Source organism: Arachis hypogaea, chromosome 16 (assembly GCF_003086295.3).
Source record: "Arachis hypogaea cultivar Tifrunner chromosome 16, arahy.Tifrunner.gnm2.J5K5, whole genome shotgun sequence".
NCBI classification, from domain to species: domain Eukaryota; kingdom Viridiplantae; phylum Streptophyta; class Magnoliopsida; order Fabales; family Fabaceae; genus Arachis; species Arachis hypogaea.
Window position 1 is genome coordinate 56,453,585 of NC_092051.1, and position 21,129 is coordinate 56,474,713.

Below are 21,129 nucleotides of genomic sequence, written 5' to 3' on the forward strand. Positions count from 1 at the left end.
CATTGTGCACCCTGAAGATCATTTCTTCCTTTTCTACATCAATAATAGCTCTTGCTGTGGCTAAGAATGGTCTTCCCAAGATAATTGAGTTGTTTCCTTCCTCTTCCATGTCTAGATCACAAAGTCTGCAGGGAAGATAAATTCTCCAACCTTCACTAATAGATTTTCCACAACTCTATTGGGTGTCTTGATTGATCTATCGGCCATATCCAATGACATTATGGTAGGTTTGATTTCTTCTATGGCAAGCTTTCTCATCATTGAGAGGGGCATCAGGTTGATACTAGCACCTAGATCACAGAGAGCTTTCTTTAATGTCATCTTGCCTATGGTGCATGAAACCACAAATCTCCCTGGATCTTTAAGCTTTGGTGGAATACCCCTTTGGATCACAGTTCTACATTCTTCAGTGAGCATAATAATTTCCTTATCATGCCAGCTTCTCTTTTTGTTAATGAGCTCCTTCAAGAACTTTGCATATAGAGGCATCTGCTCTAATGCTTCAGCAAGTGGGATACTAATCTCCAGCTTCTTGAAGACCTCAAGGAACTTGGGGAATTGTTGATCCTTGAGTTCTTTTTGTAGCCTTTGAGGATATGGCAGAGGAGGTGTGTAAGTTTTCACTTCCTTCCTCTGTCCTTGTGATGATTCCTCCATTACTTGCTTTCCTTTCCTTGACTCTTGTGGCTGCTCATCTTTCTCTTTATGCTTCTCTTGATCATTCTTGTTAAGTACAGCTTCATCCTTGCTGTTGACCTCATCATGCTTGCTAATGATCTTGTCATTCTCCATAGGCTTCTTGTTGGCTTCTTTGTCATTCACCAAGGTTCTTCCACTCCTTAATTGAATAGCTTTGCATTCTTCTTTGGGATTCAGAATGGTATCACTTGGGAGTGAACTTATTGGTCTCTCAATCACTGCTTGCTTGAACAGTTGCCCAATCTGCCCTTCTAAATTTCTCATTGAGGCTTCATGATTTTTGTTGGTCATCTCCTGATGCTTCATCATCTTTTCCATTAGTATCTCCAAGTTGGAGATCCTTTGAGCATCTTGTGGTATTTGTGGCTGGTTGTGGGATGTTGAAGGTGGATGGTAGTTGTTTTGGTTAGTGGCTGGATTATTAGATGAATAGTAGCTGGAATTTGGGTAGTTGTTTTGGGGTTTTCTCTATGGATTATGGTTAGTGTTTTGCTGGTTGCTGTGGTTAGTGTTTTTCTTCCAAGAGGGGTTGTATGTGTCTCCATGGAATTCATTCTGGCTGGATCATTGGTTGTGCATGTAGTTCACTTATTCCTGTTGCTGATCTTCACAATTTTCCTCATTTTGTCCCCACCCAGCTGGTGGTTGATTGGTGACATTTACTGATGCAACTTGTAGACTATCAATCCTCTTAGCCATTTACTCAAATTGTTGCTGGATTTGCTGATGCATCACCTTGTTTTGAGCTAGAATAGTGTCCACACCTTCCAACTCCAGTACACCCTTTCTCTTGGCTGATTGTTGTTGCCTTTGATGAGCAAAGAAATATTGATTGTTTGCCACCATATCTATGAGGTTTTGGGCTTCTTCTGCTGTCTTCATTAGCTGCAATGAGCCTCCTGCTGAATGATCTAATGCTTCCTAAGCTTTCAGAGTCAACCCTTCATAGAAATTCTAATGTATATCCCATTCATTGAACATTTCAGGGGGACATTTTCTAATCAAGGCCTTGTATCTCTCCCATGCCTCATAGAGGGATTCTGCATTTTTCTGTGTGAAGGTTTGCACCTCTGTCTTCAATCTGATAATCATTTTAGGTGGTTAGAACTTGGCTAGGAATTTATTCACTAGATCCTCCCAGCTAGTGATGCTTCCTTGTGGGAAGGCTTCAAGCCATTGAGCAGCCTTGTCCCTCAATGAAAATGGGAATAGCAACAATTTGTATATGTCTGTATGCACACCATTGAACTTCACTGTGTCACAAATCCTCAAGAAAGTAGATAAATGCTGGTTTGGATCTTCTAGTGGACTTCTTCCATAGGAGCAGTTGTTTTGTACCAAGGTGATGAGTTGGGGCTTCAATTCAAAGTTGTTTGCATTGACATTTGGGGTAAGGATGCTACTCCCACAATGCATAGGATTAGCAAACGTATATGAAGCCAAGACTCTCCTCTGGGGCTGACCATTGTTGTTGGCCACTCCCACTGGTGGATTTGTTGGATTCTCCTCCATTTCTTGGTACTCTTCTTCAGAAGTTTCTTCACCAACGACTCTTTTTCCTCTGGTTTTCCTTCTCAGCCTTCGAAGAGTTCTTTCGTCACGATCACCAGAGGTGGAGACCTCTCTCCTTGCTTCTGTCATACAACCAGAACAACAAGAAACACACTAAGCACTCTGTAGCTTGAGTGTAGTGAGAATTAGTAAGGACAAAGTCTCAAATAGTTAGTGTGCTTGTTAAAAACAAAGAAAATGAACAAAAAAAAAAAGAAAAAGATCTTAATCTAGACTATCACCTTACTTAATCATTGTCAATCTAGATCAATCCCCTATAATGGCACCAAAAACTTGATGGGTGGAAATTAGATTCCACACCAAAACTCACCGGCAAGTGTACCGGGTCGCATCAAGTAGTAATTACTCACAAGAGTGAGGTCGATTCCATAGGGATTGATGCATTGAGCAATTTTAGTTAGGTGATGAATTTAGTTAAGCAAATAATTGATGATTTGAGTGAATTGTGATCAGCAGATGCTAAATTGCATGAAAAATAAAAGGGAGAGGGGAAATTGACAAAAAAGTAAAGTGCAGAAGAGTAAATTGCATGAAACTTAAAGTGCAAGAAAGTACAAGAGCTGAAACTTAAAGTGCAAGCAATAAATAACTGAAACTTAGATTGCAAGAAATGTAAATGGCTGAAGCTTAAAGTGCAAGAAAACTAAATGACTGAATCTAAATTGATGAGAAATGTAAATTTCTTGAAGAGTTAACGTAGCGCTTCTTTGTGCTCCCCCTTGGCTGTATCGCGCCTTGCTTTTTCTTTGTGCCAAGCCCGAAAACGTTAAAAGAGTTAACGTAGCGTTTCATTCAAATTGAGCGCTGCCCTTGTTTTGCCTTGGTGTTGAGCTCTCCGTTGTGTGCTTCAAACGTAGCGGCCTTGCTTTTCTTTTGGTGGGAGCTTTGGTGCTCCAAACTAGCGTTCAAAGGGTGAACGCTCCGCTCAAATAGAGAGTGATATGCTTGGTTCCTTGAGTGCTACGCTTTTATATCCTAGGACATGCTTTGATAAAGCACGCTTTCATGGTTCTTTCTTCTCCTCACCATTTCTTCACCTACAAGTAATCAAAACAACCAATCAAAGCATCACCAAATTCACAAGATTTCTAAATAATTCAAAAACCAACTAATTCTAGCTTAAACCTCATGATTTTGTGGCAAATAATTGATGGTAGATTGAATTGACATAACCATGCAAATCCACTCCAAATCACTTATTTATAATGCAAGAAAGTGCACAAAACCTAATGAAACAAGTAAAAAATGCTTGAAAATCTAGCATAAGATGACTTGTCATCAGAAGAGTAAAGAAAGAAGAAGGAGAAAAAGAATGGAGAATAAAGAAGAAAGAAGAAATATGAAAGAAGAAAGAAGAAAGAAGAAAGAAATTAGGATTGGAAAAGAAAAGATAAGAAAAGTGGTGGCACAGGGATCTGGTAGTGTTGCGCGAGAGACGCGCATGCCTACTCCACGCGTACGCGTGGGTCGCGCAAATAGGGAGGCGACGCGTAGGCGTCGGTCACGCATACGCATGACCGTGTTTGTGCTACTCGCGCGAAGGCAGCCTTGCGCATGCACAACTCTTTGTTCGTTTTGGGATGTGTGCCAAAATGGCATATGACGCGTGCACGTCATTGACGTGTACGCGTGAGTGTTCAAAATTTGAAAATGACGTGCACGTGTCAGGGACGCGTACGCATGAGTGACTTAGTGCCTTGGGCACAGTTCTCGCACCAGGCCATCACAACTTTCGGCCTGACACCTTTTTACGTCGATTTTCTTAGGTCACGCGTGTGCGTCATTGACGCATACGCGTGAGGTGCCAAATATTCAAATGACGCGCATGCATGATGGACGCGTGCGCATGGTGATGCTTGTGCGATTGGCACACTTTCTGCATTGCTCCCATGCAACTTTCTGCCACACTCTCTCTCTTTTTTTTTTTTTGCAGAATGCAAAATGCAGCATGCATATGAATATGCAAAAATTATGGATTAATGCTAATAAAAATAAAATAAAGTAAAATAAGAGTGAAAATAAAAAGGAAACAATCATACCATGGTGGGTTGTTTCCGACCTAGCACTTTGCTTTTACGTCCTTATGTTGGACGGTCATCAGGCTCATTCTGCTTCTATTGGTGGGTCCTCCAAGAGGAAGATCTCTAGCTATTTGTATTCCTTCATCTTCTCACCATGATAAAGCTTTAGGCGATGTCCATTGACCTTGATGAAATTGGAACTTAATGGATGACTCAGGTGGAAGACTCCATATGGCTCTGCCTTCTCTACTCTATAGGGACCTTCCCATCTGGATCTCAGCTTTCCTGGTATGAGTCTCAGCCTGGAGTTGTAAAGGAGAATCAGATCTCCAGGTCTGAACTCTCTTCTTTTGATATGCTTGTCGTGCACATCCTTCACCTTCTCTTTGTATAATCTGGAGTTGTCATAAGTTTCAAGTCGAAGGGTCTCTAGTTCTACTAGTTGTAGCTTCCTTTCAGCGCCAGCTTTCTCAAATCCCATGTTGGACTCCCTCACAGCCCAGAAAGCCTTGTGTTCAACCTCCACTGGGAGGTGGCAAGCCTTTCCGTACACTAAGCGGAAGGGACTTATCCCAATGGGTGTCTTGTACACTATCCGATATGCCCAGAGTGCATCAACAAGTCTGGTGCTCCAGTCCTTCCTATGAGGCTTTACTATCTTCTCCAGAATGCACTTTATTTCTCTGTTAGACACCTTTGCTTGCCCATTAGTCTGGGGGTGGTATGATGTTGCCACTTTGTGAACTATCCCGTGCTTCTTCAGTAGTCCTGCTAATCTCCTGTTACAAAAGTGAGTGCCTTGATCACTCACGATTGCTCGTGGTGATCCAAAGCGACAGATAATATGGTTTCTAACAAAGGAGACGATAGTGTTAGCATCATCAGTACGGGTAGGAATTCTTTCCACCCATTTAGAAACATAATCTACAGCTAATAGTATATAAAGGTAACCACTAGAGTTTGAAAATGGACCCATGAAGTCAATGCCCCAAACATCAAAAAATTCACAGAATAGCATAATCTGTTGTGACACCTCATCTCTCTTGGATATATTCCCAAACCTTTGGCATGGGGAACAAGATTTACAAAAGGCAGTAGCATCTTTAAAAAGAGTAGGCCACCAGAATCTACAGTCTAAAATTTTTCTAGCTGTTCTTTGAGGGCCAAAATTTCCTCCACTCTCAGAAGAGTAGCAGGCCTCTAAAATGGACTGGAATTCTGATTGGGACACACACCTTCTGATTACCTGGTCAGCACCACACCTCCACAAATATGGGTCATCCTATATATAATATTTGGACTCACTTTTCAGCTTGTCTCTTTGATGCTTAGTAAAATTAGGAGGGAAAGTATGGCTAACTAGATAATTAGCTACAGGTGCATACCAAGGAACTACTTCAGATACTGCATGCAAGCTATCAAATGGAAAAGCATCATTGATAGGAGTAGAGTCAGTCTTAATGTGCTCAAGGTGACTCAAGTGGTCAGCCACTAAATTATGGGAACCACTCCTATCCTTAATTTCTAAATCAAATTCTTGTAGCAGCAACATCCAAAATATAAGCCTTGGTTTAGACTCTTTTTTAGCTAATAAATACCCCAAAGCTGTGTGATCTGAGTACACTACCACCTTTGTACTAAGTAAATAGGCTCAAAATTTATCCAGAGCAAAAATAATAGCCAGAAGCTCTTTATCATTGGTAGTGTAATTAGACTGAGCAGCGGCTAAGGTCTTAGAAGCATAAGCAATTATGAAAGGATCCTTACCTTCGCGCTGAGCCAGCGCCGCTCCTACTGCATGGTTGGAGGCATCACATATAATCTAAAAGGGCTGGTTCCAGTCTGTTCCTCTCACAATCGGAGCTTGAGTCAAGGCAATTTTTAGCTTATCAAATGCTTCTATGCAATCCACACTGAGCTCGAACTCAACATCTTTCTGTAACAGTCTGGATAAGGGCAATGCTACCTTACTGAAGTCCTTGATAAATCTCCAGTAGAAACCTGCATGGCCAAGGAATGAACGGACTTTCCTCACGGAGGAAGGGTAAGAAAAACTAGAAATGACATCTACCTTTGCTGGATCTATAGAAATACCAGTATTAGAAACAACATGTCGTAGTACAATACCTTGTTTTACCATAAAGTGACATTTTTCAAAATTCAATGCAAGGATTGAACTAACACACATGTCTAATACTCTATCTAAACTATCCAAGCAAAGGTTAAATGAATGACCGTATACGCTAAAATCATCCATGAAAATTTCCATACAGTTCTCAATAAGATTTGAGAAGATACTGGATGAGCGGATAATTTATACGCTTTTTGGCATTGTTTTTAGGTAGTTTTTAGTATGATTTAGTTAGTTTTTACAACATTTTTATTAGTTTTTATTCAAAAATCACATTTCTAGACTTTACTATGAGTTTGTGTGTTTTTCTGTAATTTCAGATACTTTCTGGCTGAAATTGAGGGACCTGAGCAAAAATCTTATTCAGAGGTTGAAAAAAGATTGCAGATGCTATTGGATTCTGACCTCCCTTCACTCGAAATAGATTTTTTGGAGCTACAAAAACCCAATTGGCACGATCTTAATTGCGTTGGAAAGTAGACATCCAGGGCTTTCCAGAAATATATAATAGTCCATACTTTGCCCTAGTTTTGATGACACAAACTGGCGTTCAAACGCCAACTTCCTGCCCTATTCTGAAGTTAAACGCCAGAAACAGGTTACAAACCAGAGTTAAACACCACAAATAGGCTGCAACCTGGCGTTTAACTCCAAGAGAAGTCTCTACACGTGAAGGCTTCAATTCTCAGCCCAAGCACACACCAAGTGGGCCCCAGAAGTGGATTTCTGCACTATCTGCACTTAGTTACTCATTTTCAGTAAACCCTAGTGACTTGTTTAGTATAAAAACTACTTTTAGTGATTTATTTCACATCTTTTAATCATTTTTGAGACTATCTTTGTATCACTTTTGATCTCTTGATCACGTTTGGGGGTTGGCCACACGGCCATGCCAAAACCTTTATCACTTATGTATTTTCAACAGTAGAGTTTCTACACCCCATAGATTAAGGTGTGGAGCTTTGCTGTTCCTCATGAATTAATGCAAAGTACTATTGTTTTTCTATTCAACTCAAGCCTATTTCTTCTCTAAGATATTCATTCGCACACAAGAACATGATGAATGTGATGATTGTGTGACGATCATCACCATTCTCACCTATGAACGCGTGCCTGACAACCACTTCCGTTCTACATGCAAACGAGCTTGAATGCATATCTCTTGGGTTTTTAATCTAATATTAGAACCTTCGTGGTATAGGCTAGAATTATTGGCGGCCATTCTTGAGATCCGGAAAGTCTAAACCTTGTCTGTGGTATTCCAAGTAGGATATGGGATGGGATGACTGTGACGAGCTTCAAACTCACGAGTGTTGGGTGTAGTGACAGACGCAAAAGGATCAATGGATCCTATTCCAACATGATCGAGAACCGACAGATGATTAGCCCTGCGGTGACAGCGCAGATGGACCATTTTCACTGAGAGGACGGACGGTAGCCATTGACAACGGTGATCCCCCAACATACAACTTGCCATGGAAAGGAGTATGAATGGTTGAATGAAGACAGTAGGAAAGCAGAGATTCAGAAGCAACAAGCATCTCCATACGCTTATCTGAAATCCCACCAATGAATTACATAAGTATTTCTATTTTATTTTATATTTTAATTATATTTTAATTATCAAAACCTCATAACCATTTGAATTCGCCTGACTGAGATTTACATGATGACCATAGCTTGCTTCAAGCCGATAATCTTCGTGAGATCGACCCTTACTCACGTAAGGTTTATTGCTTGGACGACCTAGTGCACTTGCTGGTTAGTTGTGCAAAGTTGTGAAGAAGAAGTGAGATTACATTCGTGCGTACCAAGTTTTTGGCACCGTTTTAGAGATCACAATTTTGTTTACCAAGTTTTTGGCGCCGTTGCCGGGGATTGTTCGAGTTTGAACAACTAACGGTTCATCTTGTTGCTCAGATTAGGTAATTTTATTTTAATTTCAAGCTTTTTGTTTTTATTCTTTTAATTTTTGAAAAAAACTTTAAAAATAAATTATTCTATGACTTCAGAATTTTCAAGAATGAATTCTAGAGTTTCATGATGATCTGTTGAAGTCTGGCTGGCTATTAAGCCATATCTAATCTTTTGGACCGAGGTTTCAACTTATCATCACAAGAGCTTGTTGATTTCTATCAATTTTGCTGTTGAATGTAATGATCTGCTAAAGCTTGGCTGGCCATTAGCCATGTCTAGTGTTTTGGACCGGAGCTTTCACTGAAAGCTTGGCTGGTTAGTAAGCCATGTCTAATTCCTGGACTGGAGCTTTAGACTAACATTGCATGATTCCTGGAATTCTCATTAAGAATTTTGAATTCCTTATTTTTTTCCTTTTCCAAATAATTTTCGAAAAAATACAAAAAAATTTTATAAAATCATAAAAACCAAAAAAAATTTTGTGTTTCATCTTTGAGTAGAGTGTCAAATTTTACGTTTGGTGTCAATTGCAAATTTTTTAATTTTCATTAAATTTTTCGAAAACTCATGCATGATGTTCTTCATGATCTTCAAGTTGTTCTTGATGATCTTCTTTGTTGATCTTTGTATTTTCTTGCTTTCTGTCTTTTCTTGTTTTTTATATGCATTTTTAATTTGTTAGTGTATAAAGTTTGAAAATTTCTAAGTTTGGTGTCTTGCATGTTTTTCTTTTCTTAAAAATTATCAAAAATAAGTCTTGATGTTCATCTTGATCTTCAAAGTGTTCTTGGTGTTCATCTTGACATTCAAAGTGTTCTTGCTTGCATTAGTTGTTTTGATTCATAATTTCTATGTTTTGTTTCAATTTGGTGTTTTTCCCTCTCTTTACTAAAAATCCAAAAATAAAAAATATATCTTTCCTTGTTTTACTCTTAAATTTTAGTTTTAAAATTCTATCTTATCAAAATCTTTTTCAAAAATCAAATCTTTTTCATTTATTTTTTATATTTTTGAAATTTTTTCAAAAAAAATTGATTTTCAAAATCTTTTTCTTATTCTTACTTCATATTTTCGAAAATCTCACTAACATTTAATGTTTTAATTCAAAAAAATTTCAAGTTGTTACTTGCTTATTAAGAAAGGTTCGATCTTTAAATTTTAGAATCATATCTTTTAGTTTCTGTTCGGTAGGTCGGTTACCGGACGATTCGGGTTTGGACTTCCGGGGAGTGGTCGGGGCTCGTCAGGTCGTGGACTGTCGGGCTGGTGTGCGCGAGGTCCCGGGTACTTCGTGTAGGAAGGAGGGGTGTTACCTGCAAAGACACTCCGACGTTCTTATCAGTAAAAGTGCAGGTGAAAAGGGGTGATGTGATATGTGGCGTACCTTGGGAGAAGTGCGAATCCTTCCCCTTATATACTGTGTCAGGGGTGGGTCCTACAAGGACAGACCCACTTTCTCTGGGACGTTTTCCCATAGCCATGAATGAACTGTCCGGGACGCGTGTCCGGGTTGGTTGCGGGGCGCATCACCCGTGACCGTCCGGGTCGGGTGGCGCTCGGGTCGGGCCGACCCATGGAATATTTTGGCCAGGCCGTAACTGTGCCCCCACGCGCCAGTGGTAGCCATGGGAGCTATCAGTGGCGTGTTACTTCGTCTTTCATTCATGATCGTTAGGTCGGCCGCTTGTGGAAGGGACATGCCCCCTGCGCGCGTGTCTCTTGGTTGCTAGGGCGACCGTTTGTCGCTTCGTTCCTCGCGCTGAGCATTAAATGCTCATAATGGGTTGTAAAACCCCGTGTGTAAATACTATTTTGCCCCCAAATCTTTCGCGCTTCCTGAATGGCAGTTTTTAAATAGTTCACCTCCCACTTTTTCTTTCTTTTTACGCTTCTGTTTCTTCCATTTCCTTGCTATCACCATTTTCCTCCCTCAGTAATTCCAGAGTGTTGTTGCAGTTTTCTCGAATCATCTTCCTCTCATCCTTCCAGCTTTCGCAACAAATTCAGGTAATCCTCAGACTTCTCTTTTTTCTGCTCTGTTATTGTGTGCTTGTTAGTATTTGTTTGTTCTTGCTGTCTTGCTTGGAATTTGTGGCTATATGATCTTTTGATGCTAGGTAGACGTGTTAGGGGAAGGGTACCATTCCAGGGTAGATTTTTAGGTGGCTTTCGGGTTAGGTGTAGCTTTGGCCATGCAGCTTTGGCCATGCTTGATCTTAATTGTCGAATAGGATAAACGTAGTTTCTTGGGTTTTTCCGGTCTCCCGACCACATAGACTAATGGAATGGTACCTCCACTGTATGTATGCCTCGCATCGTCTCCCGGACTTCCACCTCCGCGGCAAACTATGACCCCTACACCTGGGTGACCTCAGACATAAAGGACTTGCCGAACCAGATGGATCTGGAGGAGTTGACGGAGTTCCGACAAGCCGGATATCTGTGCGGGGGGACAGATGAAGAGACCAATTACGAGACCTTCGTCCCTGCACCCACTGAGCGTTTGTACGAGATTAATTTCCGTTCTCCCCGGGTCGCTGACTGGATTTGGTTTTACAAAGCCATGTTCACCCAGGTAGGCGTCCGCCTGCCATTCTCCGATTTCCAGATGTTTCTCCTTAATCGGATATCCGTGTCACTGTCGCAACTCCATCCGAACAGCTGGGCTTCTATCCGCTATTTTGAGATGGTTTGTGAATATCTCGAGCTGCCAGCATCAGTGGATGTCTTCCTCTTAATTTTCAACCTTACCAACCCCTCCAAACAAGGGAAGGCGAGGAAAGGGTTTTTGTCTTTCCGGTCTGCCCAAGGCCGGAGGATATTTGGCCTGTTCGAGGACTCCTAATATGGGTTCAAGGACAAATTCTTCAAAGTTTACCCTGCTAAAGGTCGCCATCCCTTTTGGTTATCGTTAGAGGGGGAACGTCTCATCCCGACTTATTGGAGTTTCGGGGCAGGGTCTAACTCTTTCATCAAGGTGACCTACAAGGGAATGTCCTTTGTAAATAAAAGGATTGCCGATGTGTTGTATGCTATTTTTGGATAGAACCCCGTGAACCCCCACCTCCGAATGGGTGAACGGGAGTCCGCCAGGAATTATATTTGTGAGCTATTCTGCCTTGTGTTTTTGCATTGCTTGTTGTTTATTTTGTTTTTCCTGACTTCACGACTAACGTGTTTGGTTTCCTGTTGTAGTGGAGATGTCTGCTTCGGTGATTGGGCTTGAAAATTTGGTCAAGACCTTCTTGGAGGATAGCGATGATGCGAAGGCTGACGAGAAGGATGCTGTGGAACCAGGGGGCCCTTCCGAGGAGAAGGAGGATCAGGCCGTGCCCTCTCCCCCAGACACCGGGATGTCTGAAAAGGATCAAGCCGAGGTGCAGGCTTCCTCCAGTCCCGAAGAGGCGGCCATTACTGGGCACTCGTCTCCTACCCAGCAAGAATATGATGATGTGGAACTTATTCATACCCCCAAGAAGCGGAAGGCATCTGCCAGCCCGGAAGGGACTCTCACCATCATGGAAAGGAATTTTGATGCTACGAATTTCATTGACTCCCAGCTGATCCCTGGGACGGAGGAGCATTTTCTTGGGACCGACCTGGCTGGGTAGGCGAGATGGATGTACCGGACTCTGCTCCGAAGGGTCGTGATAGCTCAAAAGCGATATCTGCCAGGGAGAAATTGAAGGCTTCCGACGAGACAGTGGCTCATTTAGCTGAACGGGAGAAGACCCTAGAGAGCCAGCTGAACGCTGCTTAGGGTCGGGTGGCGGTCTTGGAGAAGGAGCGTGACCAGGCCGTCTCGTCGGCTAAAGCCGCTAAAGCCGAGGTCGAAGAGCTTAAGAAAAAGCACAAAGCGACCAAGGAGCAAGGGAAGAACGCGATCTTCATGACCGAGGATGCTCTGAAGGCCCAGGTGAAGATCGTGGCTCCTGACTTTGACACGTCGGCTATTGGGGTCTTCAAGACAGTCCAAGACGGAAAGATTGATGACATGCCTCGAAAGTGATTTCTTGTAACTTTGATTTGGTGCGGATTTGTTGAACATTTCGTCGTGACTTTATAACTTTTATGCTTAACTGGTCGCTTGGTCAACTTATCATTATTATCGTTTATCTTGCTTGGTGTTTTATTTTCGTTACCGTCTTTTCGGGGCGGACTTATTGCTTGTGTCCGTTTTGCCATTTGCGTTGGTAACCCGATTGGGGTCGTTTTTATTTTTGAAACCGTTGTGGCCTTATTATTGTGGCCGTTCGATATGGCTATGGTTCCGTTGGCTTCCCGGGGTGATCAATCCTGGGTTGCCGTTTACGAGTACGATCTCGCGGGGTACGCGTTGGAATATTTGGACAAGTAAGAATTAGTCGTTAGCTAGACAAGTTCACGAACACAGTAGGCATTTGATAAAAGTAAATAATTGGGAATTAACATTTGATTAAAGTAAACCTCTATCTAGCTTGTCAGGCCATTTGGTCGGGGCAACCAAGCTACGAATAGAACCTCCTCTGGTTACCTGCGTTCCATGTTCTCGGGATCTCTCTGCCATCGAGTCTTTCCAGCTTGTAGGCGCCTTTGCCGAGCACTTCTTTGATTCTGTAGGGACCTTCCCAATTTGCCACCAGTTTTCCTTCTCCTGGGGTCGGTAAACCGACGTCGTTGCGTCGCAGGACGAGGTCTCTTTCCTCAAAGTCCCTCCTGAGGACTTTGGTGTTGTAGCGTAGGGCTATTCTTTGTTTTAGTGCTGTTTCTGACAAGTGAGCCATCTCTCTGGTCTCTTCCACCAGGTCTTTTTCCACCACTTCGTGTACTCCTGCGAGGAGTAACCGTGGACTCGGTTCGCCAACTTCCACGGGTATCACTGCGTCGACCCCATACGTTAGGCAAAAGGGGGTTTCCCTGGTGGAGCTTTGCTCGGTTGTCCGGTAGGACCAGAGGACCGAAGCGAGCTCGTCGGCCCATGCGCCTTTCTTGTTGTCTAAGCGCTTCTTGAGGCCTAGTAGGATGACTTTGTTTGCGGACTCCACTTGTCCGTTCTTCTGGGGATGTTCTACTGAGGAAAACCTTTGTTTTATCCCCAGGCCGGTGAGGAATTCCGTGAACTTCTTGTCAGTGAACTGCGTCCCATTATCTGAAATGACGATCTCCGGGATACCGAAATGGGTTATCACCTGTCTCCACATGAACTTCCTACAATTGGATGAGGATATGCTGGCTTGTGGTTCAGCCTCTATCCATTTAGTGTAGTAGTCGATGTCGACTATGAGATATTTGACTTGCCCTGGGCCAACCGGGAAAGGCCCTAAGAGGTTGACTCCCCATTGAGCGAAGGGTCGTGTAGACGTCAGTAGGCTCAGCTCGGAAGCCAGCGCTTTGTGGAAGTTGGCGTTTTCTTGGCACTTTAAGTATTTCCTGACAAATTCTTTGGAGTCTCTCATCATTGATGGCCAGTAATATCCAGCTCGGATGAGCTTCCTTACTAGGGCTTTGCCCCCGATGTGGTGGCCGCAGCATCCCTCGTGGACTTCTCTAAGTACATAGTCCGTCTGGTTGGGGTGTAAGCACTTCAATAGGGGTTGGCTGAGGCCCTTTCTGAAAAGTTGTCCTTGTATGATTGCATATTTGGCCGCCTCCCTTCTCAATGTTTTGGTCGCTTTCTCATCATCAGGCAGCTTGCCATGTTCCAAGAAGTTTGTGATAGGGTCCAGCCAGGAGGGGCTTGACTCTGTCAAATAGAGGGCAACCGTTGGTTCCTTCACCATGCTCTGGATGAGAGACCGGTTGCCTACTCCCGGCTTCGTGCTTGCTAATTTAGATAGGAGGTCTGCCCGTGTGTTCCTTTCTCTTAGAACATGTTGGACCGTGACCTCTTGGAACTGCCTGGTCAATTCTCTAACCTTTTCTAAATACTTTTGTAGGAGGGGGTCCCTAGCTTGATAGCTTCCGTTTACTTGAGAGGTGACGACCTGTGAATCGCTGCACACTTCCAGCCTTGTTACCCCGACTTCTCGGGCTAAGGTTAGTCCACCTAAGAGGGCTTCGTATTTCACTTGATTGTTCGACACTGAAAATTCGAACTTGGTCGACTGCTCATAAATGACTCCCGCCAGGCTCTCTAAGATGACCCCGGCTCCCCCGGACGTCTGGTTGGAGGCCCCGTCTACGTGGAGCCTCCACCGTGTGCCCGTTTCCTCGTGGGGATCACCCGTTACCTCTACCAAGAAATCTGCCATCGCCTGTGCCTTGATTGCATGTCGGGGCTCATACTGCAAGTCATATTGGGAGGGCTCGATGGCCCAGGTCATCATCCTTCCTGCCAAATCAGGTTTTTGGAGTACTTGGCGAATTGCTTGGTCCGTTCTCACGATTACGCGATGGCCGTGAGGGGGGTGTAGTTGGTGAATTTCCCTACTCGGGGAAATGGCTTTGACACCTTACATGGACCGCCGTCCCTGGCGTGTTCCTTTTGTCTTTCTCCACCCTTGTAATGGCGGGTTTGGTTGTAGGGGGGTTGCCGTTTGTTGGCAGCTACGACCCGGCTGACTTCTTCGTCATTAATATACTCCTTAGCGACGCATTGGATCTCCTGCATTGTCCATACTGGCTTTGTGGTAAGGTGCTTCCTGAAGTCCTCGTTCAAGAGCCCGTTAGTCAAGCATAAGCTCGCCACCGAGTCTGTCAGCCCGTCGATCTCCAAGCATTCATCGTTGAAGCGATCTAGGTATTTTCTGGTCGGCTCCCCGGCTCTCTGGGTCACCCCCAGCAAATTGATCGGGTGCTTGGCTTTGGCAATTCTGGTCGTGAACTGAGCCAGGAAGGCATGGCTAATGTCGGAGAAGCGGGTTACCGAGCCCTGCGGGAGGTTATTGAACCACCATATTGCAGGTCCTGCCAGGGTGACTGGGAAAGCGCGGCACCTTACCTCGTCTCCCACTCCCTCTAGGTTCATCCTGGCCACGAAGGCCGTGAGGTGTTCCAGTGGGTCTTGCATTCCATCATACCTCATGTCCGTTGGCTTGTCAAAGTGTTTAGGCAGCCGGACCTCGAGTATGGAACGGTGGAATGGGGTCGCTCCCATTATTACGGGTCCCTGTGTTCCCGTCGTTCTTCCCTCGTCGTTCTCCTGACGAGTGTCCTCGTCCCCGCGATTCGCGGTACGCCGCCTCTCACGTTTGGCATAAATGATGGGGTCATGACGTCTTCTCGCGCGCCCTCGCTCCCCGGTGCTTTCGGACTCAGCTGGGGGGTAGGCGTGTGTCTGGAGCAACTCCTGGAGCGAGAGCGGGAGTGACTCTGCTCTGGGGTATGTTGGTCGCGTTCCCTATCTGCTAACCGGCGTTCCAGGTCTTGCATTCTATGGCGTAGCTCTTACATTATTCTGGCGTGGTTGTCGCCAGTCCCCCCAAAGGGACGTCCCTCGTGTGACTGTGTTGCGTTCCTCGGACGTGACCTGGGATGTTGTCGGGTTTCCGTCGTGGCGGCGTCGCCACCGGGCACGGCCTCGCAGCCTGTCCCAGTTTGGACTAGCACGAAGTCCATAGACAATTCCCCACAGACAGTGCCAATGTTCGGTAGGTCGGTTATCAGACGATTCGGGTTTGAACTTCCGGGGAGTGGTAGGGGCTCGTCAGGTCGTGGACTGCCGGGCTGGTGTGCGCGAGGTCCCGGGTACTTCATGTAGGAAGGGGGGGTGTCACCTGCAAAGACACTCCGACGTTCTTGTCAGTAAAAGTGCAGGTGAAAAGGGGTGATGTGATATGTGGCGTACCTTGGGGGAAGGGCGAATCCTTCCCCTTATATACTGTGTCAGGGGTGGGCCCTACAAGGACAGGCCCACTTTCTCTGGGACATTTTCCCACAGCCGTGAATGAGCTGTCCGGAACGCGTGTCCGGGTTGGTTGCGGGGCGCATCACACGTGACCGTCCGGGTCGGGTGGCGCTCGGGTCGGGCCGACCCGTGGAATGTTTGGGCCAGGCCGTAACAGTTTCTTGTTAGTCAAGTAATCAACTTCAATTTTCAAAATAAAATCTTTTTAAATTTCCTTCTCAAATCTTTTTCAAAATAAATTTCAATCATATATTTTTCAAAACTTAAGTTCAAAATCTTTCCTAACCTCTTATCTTTTCAAAATTGATTTTCAAATCTTTTTCAATTAACTACTTAACTTTTTGTTTGATTTTTAAAATTCTTATCTTTTTCAAAACCATCTAACTACTTTTTTCTCTCTAATTTTCGAAAACTCCTTACCACTTTTTCAAAATTCTTTTTAATTAACTAATTGTTTCAAATTTTAATTTTAATTTTATTTCTTCTCTTAATTTTTGAATACTAACCAATAATTAAAATAAAAACAAAAATATTTTCCTTTTATTCTTTTTAAATTCAAAATTCTCTATCTCTCATATCTTTTTACTTATTTATTTATCTACTAACACTCCTCTTCCACTCAAAATTCGAACCCCCTCTTCTTCACTGTGTTCGAATTTTTCTCTTCTCCTTCTTTTATTCCTCTCTTCTTCTACTCACATAAAAGAATCTCTATACTGTGACATAGAGGATTCCTCTTCTTTTCTGTTCTCTTCTTTATCATATGACCAGGAATAGGGATAAAGACATCCTTATTGAAGCTGATCCTGAACCTGAAAGGACTCTTAATAGGAAACTAAGAGAAGCTAAAGCACAACCCTCTGGAGAGGACCTGACAGAAATTTTCAAAAAAGAAGCAGACATGGCCGAACCTAATAATAATGTTGGAGATGCAAGGAAGATGCTTGGTGACTTTATTGCACCCTCTTTTGACTTCTGTGGAAGGAGCATCTCTATTCCCGCAATTGGAGCAAACAACTTTGAGCTTAAGCCTCAATTAGTTTCTCTAATGCAGCAGAATTACAAGTATCATGGACTTCCATTGGAAGATCCTCATCAGTTTTAGCTGAGTTCTTGTAAATCTGTGACACTGTTAAAACTCATGGGGTTGACCCTGAGATCTACAGGCTTGTGCTTTTCCATTTTGCTGTAAGAGACAGAGCTAGGACATGGTTGGACTCACAACCTAAGGACAGCCTAAACTCTTTGAAAAAGCTGGTCAACACCATCTTGGCCAAATTCTTTCTACTCAAAAGATGAGTAAGCTTAGAGTGGAAATCCAAACCTTCAGACAGAAGGAAGGTGAGTCCCTCTATGAAGCTTGGGAAAGATATAAGCAATTGATCAAAAGGTGTCCTACTAACATGCTTCCAGAATGGAGCATCATATGTATATTTTATGATGGTCTGTCTGAGTTGTCAAAAATGTCATTGGACCATTCTGCAGGAGGATCTCTTCATCTGAAAATGCCTGCAGAAGTTCAGGAACTCATTGAAATGTTTGCAAATAACCAGTTCATGTACACCTCTGAAGGAAGTCCTGTGAACAATGGGACGCCTCAGAAGAAGGGAGTTCTTGAAATTGATACTCTGAATGCCATATTGGCTCAGAACAAAATATTGACTCAGCAAGTCAGTATGATTTCTCAGAGTCTGAATGGATTGCAAGCTGCATCCAACAGTACTAAAGAAGCATCTTCTGAAGAAGAAGCTTATGATCCTGAGAACCCTGCAATGGCAGAAGTGAATTATATGGGAGAATCCTATGGGAACACCTATAATCCTTCATGGAGAAATCATCCAAATTTCTCATGGAAGGACCAACAGAAGCCTCAACAAGGCTTCAACAATAATGGTGGAAGAAATAGGTTTAGCAATAGCAAACCTTTTCCATCATCTTCTCAGCAACAGACAGAGAATTCTGAACAGAGTCATTCTAGCCTGGCAGCCATAGTCTCTGATCTATCCAAGACCACACTAAGTTTCATGAATGAAACATGGTCCTCCATTAGAAATTTAGAGGCACAGGTGGATCAGCTGAGTAAGAAGATTATTGAAACTCCTCCCAGTATTCTCCCAAGCAATACAGAAGAAAATCCCAAAAGAGAGTGCAAGGCTATAACCATGACCAACATGGCCGAACCTGGAGAGAGTGAGGAGGACGTGAGTCCCAGTGAGAAAAGCCTCCTGGGATGTCCTCTAGACAGAAAGGAGCTTCCCTTTGAGGAACCAAAGGAATCTGAGGCTCATACAGTGACCATAGAGATTCCATTGAACTTCCTTCTGCCATTTATGAGCTCTGATGAATATTCTTCCTCTGAAGAGGATGAGACATCACTGAAGAGCAAGTTGCTAAATTTATACGCTTTTTGGCATTGTTTTTAGGTAGTTTTTAGTATGATTTAGTTAGTTTTTACTATATTTTTATTAGCTTTTATTCATAAATCACATTTCTGGACATTACTATGAGTTTGTGTGTTTTTCTGTGATTTCAGGTATTTTCTGGCTGAAATTGAGGGACCTGAGCAAAAATCTGATTTAGAGGTTGAAAAAGGATTGCAGATGGTGTTGGATTCTTACCTCCCTGCACTCGAAATAGGTTTTCTGGAGCTACAGAAACCCAATTGGCGCGCTCTTAATTGCGTTGGAAAGTAAACATCCAGGGCTTTCAAAAAATATATAATAGTCCATACTTTACCCAAGTTTTGACGACACAAACTGGCGTTCAAACACCAACTTCCTGCCCAATTCTGAAGTTAAACGCCAGAAACAGGATATAAACCAGAGTTAAACGCCACAAACAGGCTGCAACCTAGCGTTTAACTCCAAGAGAAGTCTCTACACGTCAAGGCTTCAATGCTCAGCCCAAGCACAAACCAAGTGGTCCCCGGAAGTGGATTTCTGTACTATCTGCACTTAGTTACTCATTTTCTGTAAACCCTAGTGACTAGTTTAGTATAAAAACTACTTTTAGTGATTTATTTCACATCTTTTGATCATTTTTGAGACTATATTTGTATCACTTTTGATCTCTTAATTACGTTTGGGGGCTGGCCACACGGCCATGCCAGAACCTTTATCACTTATGTATTTTCAATGGTAGAGTTTCTACACCCCATAGATTAAGGTGTGGAGCTCTGCTGTTCCTCATGAATTAATGTAAAGTACTATTGTTTTTCTATTCAACTCAAGCCTATTTCTTCTCTAAGATATTTATTCGCACACAAGAACATGATGAATGTGATGATTATGTGACGATCATCACCATTCTCACCTATGATCGCGTGCCTGACAACCACTTCTATTCTACATGCAAACGAGTTTGAATGCATATCTCTTGGGTTTCTAATCTAAGATTAGAACCCTCGTCGTATAGGCTAGAATTATTGGCGGCCATTCTTGAGATCCGGAAAGTCTAAACTTTGTCTGTGGTATTCCGAATAGGATCTGGGATGGGATGACTGTGATGAGCTTCAAACTTGCGAGTGTTGGGTGTAGTGACAGACGCAAAACTGATCAATGGATCTTATTCCAACATGATCGAGAACCGATAGATGATTAGCCCTGCGGTGATAGCGCAGATGGACCATTTTCACTGAGAGAACGGACGGTAGCCATTGACAACGGTGATCCCCCAACGTACAGCTTGCCATGGAAAGGAATATGAATGATTGAATGAAGACAGTAGGAAAGCAGATATTCAGAAGCAACAAGCATTTCGATACGCTTATCTAAAATCCCACCAATGAATTACGTAAGTATTTCTATTTTATTTTATATTTTAATTATATTTTAATTATCAAAACCTCATAACCATTTGAATCCGCCTGACTGAGATTTACAAGATGACCATAGCTTGCTTCAAGCCGACAATCTCCATGGGATCGACCCTTACTCACGTAAGATTTATTACTTGGACGACCTAGTGCACTTGCTGGTTAGTTGTGCGGAGTTGTGAAGAAGAAGTGAGATTACATTCGTGCGTACCAAGTTTTTGGTGCCATTTTAGAGATCACAATTTTGTGCACCAATACACATCATGCATATTTGGAAAGTAGCCGGTGCATTACATAAACCAAAAGGCATCCTTTTGTTTGCATACATTCCAAAGGGGCATGTAAAAGTAGTTTTCTCCTGATCTTCAGGAGCTATATGAATTTGAAAATAGCCTATATAACCATCTAAAAAGCAGTAATGGGCTTTTCCTGACAGGCGGTCAAGCATTTGATCAATAAATGGCAAGGGGTAATGATCCTTGCAAGTAGCTTGGTTGAGACGCCTGTAATCAATGCAAACTCTCCATGAATTCTGCCCTCCAGTTGTCAGGAGCTCTCCATGCTCATTCTTCACTCTTGTGACTCCAGACTTCTTGGGCACCACTTGTACTGGACTGGCCCATTCACTATCTGAGATTGGGTAGATGATATTAGACTCCAACAATCTGGACACTTTCCTCTTGACAACTTCTAATATGGTGGGGTTCAACCGCCTTTGGGGTTAACGGACAGGCCTTGCTCCTTCTTCTAAAAATATCCTGTGCTCACAAACTTGAGGGCTGATGCCTACTATATCCTCTAAGCTCCACCCAATTTCTTTCTTGTGTCTTCTCAGCACACTAAGCAGCTGCTCCTCCTGTTGGGAAGTAAGTTCCCCTACAATGATAACTGGGAACTTCTGATTATCCTCAAGGTAAGCCTACTTGAGGTGGGGTGGAAGGGGCTTTAATTCCAATTTCTGCTCATGGCTAGGCACTTGATCATCTGGAGCTAGTGATGGTTGTAATGTGTCATCGTCTAGTTCAGGAGGCATCCCCAAACTTGTATCTTGCTCCATGTGCCTCTCTTCTACTTCCTCCTGGTGAACTGCAGCTACAGTCTCATCAATGATGTCTGATGAGCGGATATTTTATACGCTTTTTGGGATTAA

At 43.2% G+C, this 21,129-nt stretch overlaps 1 protein-coding gene and 2 non-coding genes across 3 annotated transcripts; 1 reads left to right on the forward strand and 2 right to left on the reverse strand.

Annotated features, from left to right (window-relative positions):
* Window positions 1-1,678: 1,678 nt before the first annotated feature.
* Window positions 1,679-1,782, forward strand: LOC112761586 (small nucleolar RNA R71). Its single transcript, XR_003181974.1, has one exon. It is a non-coding gene; the product is annotated as a small nucleolar RNA R71 (small nucleolar RNA).
* A 12,922-nt stretch (window positions 1,783-14,704) lies between these two features.
* LOC112757099 (uncharacterized) lies at window positions 14,705-15,415 on the reverse strand. The gene has a single exon (XM_025805700.1). It carries the CDS (start codon window positions 15,413-15,415, stop codon window positions 14,705-14,707), a length of 711 nt encoding a protein of 236 aa, XP_025661485.1.
* A 2,051-nt stretch (window positions 15,416-17,466) lies between these two features.
* On the reverse strand, window positions 17,467-17,574 carry LOC112760763 (small nucleolar RNA R71). The gene has a single exon (XR_003181187.1). It is a non-coding gene; the product is annotated as a small nucleolar RNA R71 (small nucleolar RNA).
* Between the last annotated feature and the right edge of the window lie 3,555 nt (window positions 17,575-21,129).